Source organism: Oreochromis niloticus, linkage group LG8, assembly GCF_001858045.2.
Source record: "Oreochromis niloticus isolate F11D_XX linkage group LG8, O_niloticus_UMD_NMBU, whole genome shotgun sequence".
Classification (NCBI taxonomy): domain Eukaryota; kingdom Metazoa; phylum Chordata; class Actinopteri; order Cichliformes; family Cichlidae; genus Oreochromis; species Oreochromis niloticus.
In genome coordinates, this window is record NC_031973.2 from 10,445,017 (window position 1) to 10,457,704 (window position 12,688).

A 12,688-nucleotide genomic window follows, 5' to 3' on the forward strand; every position below is an offset into this window, starting at 1 on the left:
GGCTGCTGGGAAGTATGTGCGTAAAAGGATGAGGGTGTGTGTGTGTGTGTGTGTATGTGTCTGTGTTTAGGCTAGTCTGCCTGTTCCTGCTCCTGTACACAGAGTGTTTCCTTCCAATGAGCGGGGTCACTGCACAGTCCTGCTACATCCCATAATGCCGCTGGCTCCTTGGACTCTCAGTCTAGTACAGCCATATCAGAACAGCTCGTTATCCACACACACGCGCAGAGACGCCAACAGGGCAGCTGACTGATCCCCAGCAGGCTGAAAAACGCAGAAATAACGCGGACTCACACCCTTCAGGGGTCTCCTGATGGACGCTCTCCCACCGAGGCGGCTGCCTTGTTTGTTTACGATCGGTCTCGTGAGCCACACAAAATTCCTGTTACCGCGGAAACAGAACGGGGTATAAACGTCTCTGATCAGAAACGCAGGTTGACTGGCTGACGTTCACGTGAAGTCCGGGAGCTTCCTCGCGGTCCTCGTGTGTCTCTCCCGGGTCAGGGTGGAAGAGAGCGCGACCAGCCGCGCCTAGCCATCCGGGATTGGTGCTCCTCTTCCAGCCCGTCTCGGCTCGCTCGCTCCTCTCCTGGATAATCTCCTTCCTACGACCTCACGGCACCGCGATATTTGCGCGTAACACTCGGAAAGCAGTGCCTTTTAGTGCCCCCCACCCCCCCAAATGCAGGTTTTTTTGGGGGGTTCACGAGCACCCCAAACACATCCCAGTGCTCCGCTCCCGTTTCGCTTTTTTTTTCTCCTTTCGCTCTCTGCGCGTTCCCCTCGCTTCCCGTCCCCTCGCTCCTGAATCTGTGAGTGAGCGCGAGCTGCAGGAAATGCGCAAAACGCGTCACCCGCGTTGCCGGGCTTCTGCGCCGGATGACAGAAAAGAAAGACAGAGAGAATATGTGTGCGCGTGCGTGCGTGCATACATACGTGTGTGTGTGTGTGTGTGCTCAGCTGGAAGAGGTGTTTTTAAAAGAGGGGCGATGGAATTCACCCGCAGGCGTGGAGTAATGTGTATGTGTGAACGCGCGTGTCATGGCCAGACAGCCCACAGAGCCCATCAGTCCTCATGCATGACCACAGACAGCCTCACGCACAGTTAGAGAGTCCGAAGAGAGAGGGCTGATATTGTTGAGTAAATCTGGTGGCAGCACTTTATAATACAGCCCGCGTTTTATCACACCCTGAGTATAGGATGTGATTTTCAGGTTCCTAAAATACAACAGATTCCCAACGATACTTCAAAAAAATGAGTCATGATCAACAGTTGTTTGTTGTTTTTAAGATTAAATCATTTTAACTGTAAACATTTTTAAGTAATACAGCTTTATTAAAAAAGTATCCCAACTTCCTTTTACACATATTTTATTTCATTGTTTGCAAGCTTTGATGGTTTCACAGGGAAAATTGAAAAGTTACGACACTGTCCATGCTGTTTTTCTGTCAGACTTTCTGCCCTTCTCATCTGCTCTGTGCAGATTGACATGTCTTCCTAAAAAGAGAGAGACAGAGACAGACTGACAGAGAAAAAACAGACTAGGCCTATTTTAAGCAACGTGGAGCAGAGAGCCGCTTGGACACTTGTGGTACGTCTGGTAGAATTACAAGCATTGTCTTGAGCAGGTGCAGTCGGCTCCAGCAGTGATGAAAAGCCGGAACCATGTCTGTTGTATTCCTGGGGTTAGGCTTTATTATAGAGAATTTCAACCCTGCTTTGTATTTAATTAGGGTTCCAGGCTGCCTTTTACAGTAATCTAAGCATCCCTTCTTACATTGTAGATACTAACAGAGCTACAGTCTGTATTATAAAGTGTTCCAGGCTTCATTATATTATAGAGTATCCCAAAGAGCCCTTCTTATTTTGTAATTACACATTAATAGGTGTCTAGGCTGTATTTTAGAGTAGTCTAATATGCTTCAAGATACAATATATACTAATAGAGCTTCAGGCTGTATTATAAAGTATCCCAGCCTTCCCTATATCAATGAATATCCTGAAGCTCCTAAACATCCTAAATCCCTTCTTCTTTTATAATCAAACATTACTACTAGGGGTGAAGGCTGTATAATAGATTATCCTAAAGATCCTGTCTTATTTTTGTAATTACATGTTACTATTAGGGGTCCAGCCTGCCTTTTAAAGTAGCCTAACCTTCTCTTGTTACATTGTAATTACACCATAATAACAGGGCTCCAGGCTATATTGTAGAGTAATCCAATGAGCCCTTCTTATTTTATAATCAACCATTACTTTTATAGGGGTTTAGGTTCCATTTTAGAGTACCCTATCCCCTTCTTACCTTAAAGCAAACAGCTACCAGTTCTTCGAAAAATAGTTATATTCTGTTTTTTTTCTCTTGTCCCTTAAAAACTGCAAATTGCTACTCTCTTGTTCTACTGTACTTATGGAATTTAACTACCCTGAATTCAGCATATTTACATAATACATGTTCTGAAATGTCATCATATTTGAGGGCTGTATTATGGTGTTCTACTAACAATAGAAACCAAATAACTTCATTTAACTAGATTTAGTGATTAATTCGATTTTAACAGACTATAAAAAGTGATGCCCTTAGGTGGGTTTTATCCCCATATACAGGGAGGAGGTAGAGCCTCCTTAAAAATCATATTCTTTCATTCCATTTCATGTGATAATAAAAAATTACATTTAATTATATTTTTTAATAAATTGCCCATTTTCTATAGAATTATCATATTCATCCAAAGTTTCTATAATTTCTTTGTCCAAATAGAAACTTAGAATAGTTCCAAAATATTACATGAAAATGCTCCAGAACCTCTGTTTCACATTTCTTCTCACAAGAAAGAGCTCTAAATTTGATTGTTTTGAGTACTGGCATGTCTTGGAACATTTCTGAAATAGCATCATCACTGCTGATTTAAACCCCAGTCAAACATCTATTATAGTCTTATAGAAATAGCCAGTATTACTGTAGTACTTTATAAGATACTAAGATACTATTACAGCAATTTGAAAAAGTGTAGATGGCTTCTTACTTTCAGATATATATTCATTACTTATGCTGTTCTAAACTTTATTTAAAACTATACCACAAGCATAGCGCTGTTTTTACTGCATATATCAGATCTTCTGAACTCATCTCCAGTGTGATGTAAGGACCATAAGATCTCGTTGCGACTTACATAAAACCGTACACAGTTACAGTGGTTTTTCACTTATCTGAAAATATGGACATACAAATATATATGTTAACAATGCAGCAGAAGGTAGATTGGTATGAATGTTTCTGTGGCCTGTCATTTGGTTCTGCAGTGTGTATCTGGATGAGGTGTCATAAATCTTCTGGACTCTATGTTAGTGAATCCCTGACCTCCTGCGCACTCGTTCAAGCAGCATACACATGCTGGAGCTTATAACTTCAACGTATCTGCTAAAACTCCAGCTTTTCCCTGCTGTCTGCCTCCACTAGTCCTTAAACAAGAGCGAAACCATAATCAAATGTCATAATTTCTTCTCCTCCAAAAGTGCTGCTTGTTTATTCCTTTGTTGGTTTGGAATTGAAATATAATTCGTACAATTACAGCTGCAGAAAACATAGCAAACACATATTCACAATGAGCCTCTTGGCCATATCTTTTTTCTTATTTTTTTCCTATGGAGGAATCTGAGCATCTTAACCATGCAGCCAGTGGTGGAAGAGGTACCCAGGTCTTATCACAAGCAAAAGTCATCTGAAAGCAAATTTATTCAAAATACCGAAAGCTTAGACACTCAATTTCAGTAAGATCAATAAGCTCTCATTTATACCCTAAAATCATCTTCTTGTTCTTCTTCTTTTGGATACTCACTTAGGCCACAGCAGCCTCTATAGTATCCTATGCCTAGTATCCTTGTCCATGTCCTCTTTCACTACTTCCATTAACCTTCTCTGTGGCCTGTCTGGCAGCTCCATTTTCTATACTCTTTGCCCAATATATCCAACATCCCTCCTCTTCACATGTCCAAACTCTCCCAAGCTTACCTCTATTCTTTGTCTCTAAACCACTCGATCTGAGCTGTCCCTCTGACATACTCATTTCTAATTCTGTCCAATGAAAACAGTAACATCTTCCGCTCTGCTACCTCAGCTGGGTCTCCTGTCTAAAATAACGTATAATTTATATATTTAGAAAACAAATCATGATATAGTAAATTAAATAGAATGATGAGTAAAATGTCATTATATCATCAGAGACTGTTTACTAATGCCTATGCAGTTTAAGATCAGGCCTGTCCAGCTGCGCCACCTACTGGTGCAAGAAATGTATCACCGGAATGGTGACGCTATCAGTCGTGATGTCACTGAACGCTGTGTTCAAGTGCAGCTCGGAGACCGTTGCCATTTTGCAATGGTCAGGAAGAAAAAGGAAGTCGTCTGTGCTGGAAAACCATTGCTGTTTTCAGAAGTATGTTAAAACAAAATGCTATTCTTTTCTTCTCGCCCTTCACAGGATAGTGGGTGGTTGTAATGACTCACGCTGAAACAAGATAAATGCCAAGAATCATGAGTCAGTTGTCTCAGAAATACTACCCAAGTGGTGGAGCCAGACTAAAGTCAGAGATGATGGTTTAAAAATATATAGACATGTGGCACATTAGAATTAAAAGTCTCTCTCTCTCTCTTCTGTTTTTTTTGTTTGTTTTTTGTTTGTTGTTGTTTTTTACTTAAAAAGTAGAATGCATTAAAAAAAACAAATAAAGGCAGTAATGGTGCAGTAAAGGGTCCGGTTACATTACTGTAAAGTCAGTGAATCACTATTGAAGTATTGTGTCAACTACTGCGCAGTCTGAGCTTTAACAGATTTAACAGTCGTTGGTTTTCTACAGTCATTGGTATAAACGCAAATTGAATTTAATGTTACCACTAGGTGGCGCCGGTGTGCATTTACTTTGTTAAATAGCTTTTCCAGAAAGTGAGAGTATTTAAATAATATCTATCCACAAATGTAGGTGTAGTTTGCATGTATACAGGTGTATAAAAATATTTGGCATACAAAAAGGCCACTGTCTGGACCGGAACCGTGGGCATTTTGCGGGAAAGTCAGGTTAAACATACTGATCGCAAAAGTAGGCAAAAATAAATGAATACTTACGGAAAATCCAACACGATTATTAAACGTATTCTGCACGGTTTTAATACTAAACTGGTTGAAAATAGGAATAGTTTGAGTTTATTTAAGCAAAGTTTTTATTTGCAATTCTATATGTATGTTTTTTCCCTTCTTTTGGTTTTTGGATCAATCAGAAAACAACAAAGCTTATATACCTTTGATAAATCCTTTCAGGTAACCCCTTATGAACACATTTTAGGCTGAAGCCACATACAAGTCATTTGCAATAAATACTTTGTATTTACTGTAATCATAAATTGTGATCATACATTGTGTTTTTTCTGTTAAATGTTTACATATGACAGGTATTTGGTGCCGGATCATTACAAAAGTCTTCATAACAGTGATATAATAAATAACTTTATTTCTATAAAATACCAAAAAAAAAAAAACCAAAACATTTATTCAGCATTAAAATGAACATCAAGTAGACAGAACATGGCTACACAATAAATTTTAAATAACGAAAAAATGGCAAGTTGACAAAAAACGGTTATTAAAATACAAACAGACAGGGAGCAGGCAGAATTCAGTGGTGCTGACTGATTGTCTACAGTAAACATTTAGGAGTCCACCTTGAGCCTCTAAAGGAACAACTAGACTGATTTTTTTTTAATGACACATAATTAGAGAAAATGAGAGAGAATGAAAGTGATTCGCTCACTAGCAGTTTTCAGTCTTCTCTTTGGGGGGGTCCCTGGGTTTAAAGTCCAACAGGAGTGCATTGCTTGATGCCTGTTTAATTAAGTTCATGACAAACTGGGTCAGCAGATGTGCACTCACCCTCCAATGATGCAGTTTAAATGAAAACGGTGGTTAAAATTCAAAATTTGTACCTGAAGACCACCAAAAAACAGAAAGAAAGAAAAAACACCCAGAAAAGGTTAACGTAACCTTCGCCTGTGTATTCGGCTGGGATAATATTGCGTTTTATTCCCCGAATTTATTGCAGCGCAAACCCTGATCAGCGTTTGCCCACACGCATTCTCCTCACTGTTGATCGACGGCAGAGCCTAAATGTTTATTGCACTTTTCAGTGTCAGACGTCCAAGTCGGAGTCACTGTCTGTTACTGAGAGCAGAGTTTCTCCATCCGCGCGCTCTGTGCTCCCGTCTGGACTACAGCCTCCTCTGCTTAGTGCACGCGCTCTGTCGGAGCACATGTGGTGGTGCTGCAACCTATTACTGAAGAGGGAAAAAAAGGATTTTTTATCAACTCAGGCAAAGTAGGACACAAAACTTAGAACTAAAACTGAAATTAAATTTAGCCTATGAACTAAATTAACACCATCTCCGTCCCTGTCAAACTGGAGTCTATCCTTGCATGGTGAGCAATTTGTGCCCATTCATGCATGCCTTGCTTTGCCTTCATCAACACGGTCATTGACCCGCACACTGACCCTGAAGTAAATTGTAGTGACAGAAAGGTGAAGAAAGACCGACCATGCAACTGGAAAACGAAAACCTACAAGCTGCATGGGGTGCGCTTTTACGCATGAACGGCCTTTTTACGCACCCTTAGCTAGAGTACTGCCCAACTGAATAGTAAGTATGAAAAGTAGTCTCATCACACTGTTGTTGTGATTTGATACATAAATAAAACTGAATGAAACTGAACTGAAATTTGATATAGTTACGGTAACTTGATACTAAAAAAAAATCTCCAAATGCGCTCGTGCATTTATTTAAAAAAACAAAACAAAAAACAGACAAACAAACCTCAATGCACCTTCCAAGGGCACAGCCTATTTCTGGTCAAATCTACTGACCTGTTTTTGGCTGCTGCCGCCCTGTCTCTCTGTCTGCGGTTTTTGAACCAGTTCCCTACTTGGGTCGGTGTCAGTCCGGTGGCGTGTGCCAGCTCCCGCTTCTTGCCCGGATTAGGGTACGGATCCTGCAGGTACCACTCTCTCAGCAGGCCCCTGGTGCGCTCTTTGAAGCAATGTGTCTTCTGCTCTCCGTCCCAGATGGTCCTGGGTAACGGGAACTTCTTCCTCACGCGGTACTTGTCCACGGGTCCAAGCGGCCGCCCGCGTAGCTTTTCTGCTTCCCGGTAGTGCGCTTCGAGCCACATCGCCTGCAATTTACCGTGCGAGGCGCGCGTGAAACGGTGAGTCTCCAGGATGTGATAAAGCTCTCGGAAACTTCCCGTGTGGAAGGCTACCACAGCGCGAGCCCGCTGCACAGATTCGTGTTCAGAAATAGAGTCGCGGCCGTCCGAGGTCACCGGGAGCGACCAGAGGAAGCGGGCCAGCCTCTCGATGTCTCCGGTCTCCTCCAGGGTCTCGCACACGCTGGCGATCTGCGCGGCAGAGAAACACATTCCCGGGAGGGCAACGGGAGCGCAAGCCCCGGAAGAGTCATCCGGGGACTGAGAGCGAGTCAGGACAGGGGACCCGTCCGCAAAGTGCGGCAGGAGGAGGCGGGAGGCTGAGAAAAAGTCGAGGGGAGACCTGAAAACCATCTGGCTCGCAGACTGAAGCCAAAAAGGAGGCGGAAAGCGTTCCGTGAACCATCTGACAGAAATCTGCTTAAATCTGATTTTTAAACTCACCTGGGAGTCAGGGAGGGACACTGATTCTGACTCCTCATTGGACACCCGGGAGCTGATGCGGGGTTGTCATGGCACCACTGTCAATCAAACACAGCTGGATGATCTCTGGCACTAGCTGTACAGATGAAGTCACTTCGGTTGCATTTGTAATGTGGACAGTTCATTCTGTTTTTCCCCTGTAGATGGAGGCTGCAGTGCAAAAACAAAAACAGCATCAATTTTTTAATCTGTCAGTGTGAACAGAAGAAGAATAGTCCTTCATTGTCATTGTACATGTACAACAAAATTATGGGTACTCCACACCAACTTTGCAAGAGTAAAATAAATAAACAAATAAATATAAATAGTATCCTACAGTTTTCAGTGCTTCTGAATTTCTTTGTACTATTGCAATCTGAAGGCTTTGTGTGTGCAAGCTGTGTGCCAACACGGTAAATATAACAGTTTATAGAGAAAGTGGGAAACACTGCATGGCTCTGACGGATGAAGGCAGAAGAACTAAAAGCAAAGTCCTGGTGGTGAGTATGTAGCCCACTGTAATTCTAAATTTTCATGGTGATTATGTTGAAAACTGCAATCAACACCTATCACCTCAGTCTCATAACCTCTCTCTTCCTGGGAGTAAGCTGCTTGCATCATTAATAGCAGTAATGCGTAGCGTCCTGTTGTGATTGGGAACAACATGAGCAACCTGAAAGCGTATGTTTCTCTAAGTGGTCTCGCTCCACTCTAATCACTTTTCTAATCATTTTCCAATATCCACGAGTTTAGAGATAAGCTGCTCCATCTCCATTCTCTTACTTTGGATTAGCATCGGGCCTATGCAGCCTGCTAACATTAGTGTAATGGAGCAGTTTATTCAGTCAACATTAACACATTTTAGCTGCCCTGGGCCATATGCTTTGAAGTGTGGCAACTTTTGCCCTTCTGTGTATGTTTGTGCGTGTATTCTTTAAGGTATGAGCACATAAAACTGTTTACACTGTCATACTGTGTTGATTTTCCTCCCTTTTTAGGACAGTAAAGCAAATTGCTGCAGTGGAGAGCATTATATTTTAGCATGCAACGCTAAAGTTTAAGGCTAGAGTTCAGTTTGGGGTTGATCATGATGGTCAGAGTCCAGTAAACTAGTGTAAATGAGTGGAACGTCCTCTTGTATGTGCCTACACAAGCTAAAGTACTTGATCAAGACAACAAAAACTATCTTTTATATCTTTGCTGCACATCGTCTTACATTGTTCTGTCACATAGAAACACCCTCCAAATACCCCCATGCAGATGTGTGGGCTGAAAAAAAAAAAATGGTGTCACTTGGCTTAAAAGGGTTAATGCCAATTACCCAAACAGACAGATGTCCCTGCACTGTGATGTGAGGGGTTGTGTGCCAGTTTTTCACCCTGAGCGACACATATGGTTCTGGTTAATCCCTAAATCAAATCAAGTAAACCTAAAATAATAAATAATCCCAAATATTTTATACATATTAAAGAATTTAATGCAAAACAACAAGGAAACAATAGAGGAAGGGCTGTGAAATACATACATATGTTCAAATTTAAGTTAATCCAACAAATAAATTGTATGCAAGACATTTCGACATAATTTGTTTGATACTGATTTTACTGAGATCACCAGGGTGGTCATTCAAGCTTTGAAGTTGTCTAACAGCAGAAGTTAAAGAGGACATGAAACACTAAACATGTAATCACCAATTTAAGAAAGAAGTGCCTAAAGTTTACATTTTGAGAACATGTGCGGAGCCATCTTCCTTCAGCACGGAACTTGACACCATGTGGTTGGTTGCGGATAACAGACCTACATTAGTTTATGTTAGCTAACCAGGGACAGAACTGATTACTCTGTTGAAAATAATAACAGAAAAACTAAAAATCAGTTTAAAAGAATCGTTTTTGTGTTGCAGTGAGTTTTATGTTGAGAAACCAATGGACTGTTCACAAAGTAGAGATTAATAGCAATATTTTGTAGAAATGTTAAATAAATAGAACACAAGAATAAAATACAATAAGTACAACATAACAGAATTACAATAGCTCAACAGGGTAAGAAGTACACAAAAGAAAGGGCCTTGATTAAAAAGAAGCATAAAAAATAAAGTTAAAATCAAATTAAAATACAAGACAACACAATAAAATGACCATATAAAGTATGTTAAAATTAAATAAAGCAAAATTTATCAGTAAAAATGGCTTCTAAATTAAGTAAAAGCATGAAATAGATAGCATCCAAGTGGCTCAGAGTGCACATAGTGTAAAGTGTAGTGATAGTGCAAGGTTGAAATAGCATGTTAACACAAGAGAACAGATAATAATCTGTTAGACAGATGTGTTGTATTGTAACGTGCTATTGCATGATGTATCACAGATCTGCTGCATCTGTCCTTGTGGCAGTCTGCTGGAGACAGTGTCCAGGAAGTGCTGCAGTTTATCATTAGTAACCAATTTAATTAAAAATATGAACATTTCCCGACAATTTATGTGATGTTGTGCCAGGGAGCAATTTTTTTATTTTTATTTTTATCTTTCTTTTTCTTTATCTTTTTTTCCCTATGGAACACATTTCCCCCTTAATTTTTTAACATTCAGGAAAGCCTCATTTCCTACAGTGAAAGGATGGGGACAAAATGAAAAAATGTTTCATTCACTTTCAGCTAGTTGCACAATGAATGATCAATATTTTTTGTATGCATGCATTCAGTGAAACCATGAAGCACTGCAAAGATTATACAAACAAAAGAACACATGGGAATCAGAAGAAGAGGAGGACAAACGAAAGAGAGAACTAGACAAGGAGAAAGTTCAGTAAGCTTTTAAGATCTTCCACTGCTGTTGCCTCCATTTTTCTTTTGCCCTGTTGATACCCGCTCTGGACAGCTGAGAATAAGCAGCGTCAACAAAAGTAATGGTGTTTCCACTGTGGTGGACATAAAATCCCTGTTGGAAAAAAACAAAGCCAGTGTGGTAGTGCATTAAACCTACTTCTATCTGCAGGCCACCAGATGGCGATAGGTGTGGTTGCAAAAAGACATCTGGTTCTATAGAAGTCTTTGGGAATATGGCTTTCTTTCTTGACCTTTCCTGCTGAGTTCAAGGACTGAGTCGCTCATGTTGGGTCATTTTGAAAAAAAAAAAAAAGATTCATAAATGAGGAATAGCCATGCTATTTCCTGCTCACTCATTGGCTAAGTACTTTTCAAGTCATTAGCCAATGAGCAAGTGGTTTTACTATCAGACTCACCTCTCCTTGTCCCATTGGCACATCTTGAGGTTTTGATACAGGACTTCACAAGCCGAGTGACAGCACGCTAGCTATCTTAGTGTTTTATATCGTCTTTGGTGGCATCCAACTTCTTAGCAGCCGTCAAGGCAGGTAAAGGCGCATATTTCTGGGCTGTATGCAGCTGCAGGTATAGAACGGAAATGTGTAACATCACAGACGGAATGTCTCTAACCATTCTCCAGCACATTCCCGCAAAATGTCATAAAAGGTTTTGCCAGAGGGGTGTCAAACATAAGGTTTGGGGACCAGAATTGGTCTAGCAAAGGCTTCAATCCGGCCTACTGGACATCTTTTGGTAACTGTAAAGGAGGGCAAACATTTTGGACTTTTAAATGCATTTTCATGTATTTTACAGCTTGTCCTACTAACAAGACCTGTCCCACATCCAACTGTACTACACCAAAGTAATGCAATAACAGATAAAGTATTACATGATGGAAAAGTTCCTGTTTTTTCACTACAATAGATTTTTTTTTTCTTTCACAAAATGCCCACAGTAAAATAAATAAATAAAATACAACATTTTCTGTGAATTAACAAAAAATGTCCTCTTATAATTGGGCAATGGGCTACTAGAAGTTTTTGCGTAATTTTAAACAATAATATTTTACAATTAAAGCCCAAAGAGTTGTGCTGACAGATTTCTTTCATTAACAGCAGCATTTCTTTATCATGTGAAGAAAACTGAGACGTACTCCTGAAATTGCACTTCTTTTTCTTATCCTGAGATATTCCAGAGATTCAATGTGCAGTTAAACAACTTTACACTGACATAGATGGGAGTTTCTCTGGTCTGGCCCACTTAAGATCAAAGTGGCATGTATGTGGCCCATGATGTAAAATGAGTTAGATGTCCCTGGTGTACAATTTCATTCACTTAAACTTCATACTATAAAATTCTTCATATAAAATTTAAGTGTATTTGTTGATGGTCAGCATTCGTGGAGCACTGTGTAACCATCTCCCAAACAGCATCCCTATCAAAAGCAAGTGTTGAGGTCAGAGATGTCTGTTTGCCTGAGGAAAATTCACTGGAAAATTAACTGCCAACCATTATCCAGTTATTTTATAACTGGATAATGGTTCTCCTGTTCCCTCCAGTCTCACACAAAACCTTGAGCAATGAGTGTCTGCTACAGTAGAGCCTGCCACGAGACATCACAGGTCTTTAACACAGTCTGCGGCGCCGGATAACATTGGTCATGGTCAGCAGTGATGAGGTGCTTAAGAGTTATGAGACCACGATCATTCAAATATACGTGAATACAGGCTCCAGTTACGTGAAACACCACATGATTTTTCGGCCAACCTCCACTTAGGTTAGACACAAAAGGGATAAAACAAAATTGTCATTTAATCCAACCGGTGTTAGGGAATGTAATTCCATGCAGTTTAAATAGAACAAGATTCTCCTCTAAAGCATCATTATTTTAATTCAAACATACAGGTGCTCCAGTATGTTCCCCACCTGTATTTCACGACACCTCAAGGTGAAGATTCCCAGAATAAACAAGTAAATTAGACAGACGTTAACGAACTGGCAGCGAAGTAGAAGAAGTGGAAATGGCAGACAGGAAGGGATGGCTAATTAGGGATTTAATAAAATAAACTTAGGCATTATTAAATTTAAATAATAATGATATATACACACGAACACACACACACACAGTCATTTCAAAGCACTGAATAAATACAT

General features: G+C 40.3%; 1 protein-coding gene across 2 annotated transcripts; it reads right to left on the reverse strand.

The window, feature by feature from the left end:
• Positions 1 to 5,317: 5,317 nt before the first annotated feature.
• On the reverse strand, positions 5,318 to 11,460 carry LOC100708243 (homeobox protein SIX3). Of its 2 annotated transcripts, XM_025909804.1 has the most exons (3): positions 10,951 to 11,460; positions 6,911 to 7,884; positions 5,318 to 6,326 (listed from the first exon to the last, which is right to left on the reverse strand). In XM_025909804.1, exons 2-3 carry the CDS (start codon positions 7,603 to 7,605, stop codon positions 6,182 to 6,184), a joined length of 840 nt encoding a protein of 279 aa, XP_025765589.1. In that variant the 5' UTR covers positions 7,606 to 7,884; positions 10,951 to 11,460; the 3' UTR covers positions 5,318 to 6,181. The 2 variants fall into 2 exon arrangements, with proteins under 2 accessions (XP_025765589.1, XP_005471486.1); XM_005471429.4 differs by lacking the exon at positions 10,951 to 11,460 and having other exon boundaries at positions 6,911 to 8,062.
• Between the last annotated feature and the right edge of the window lie 1,228 nt (positions 11,461 to 12,688).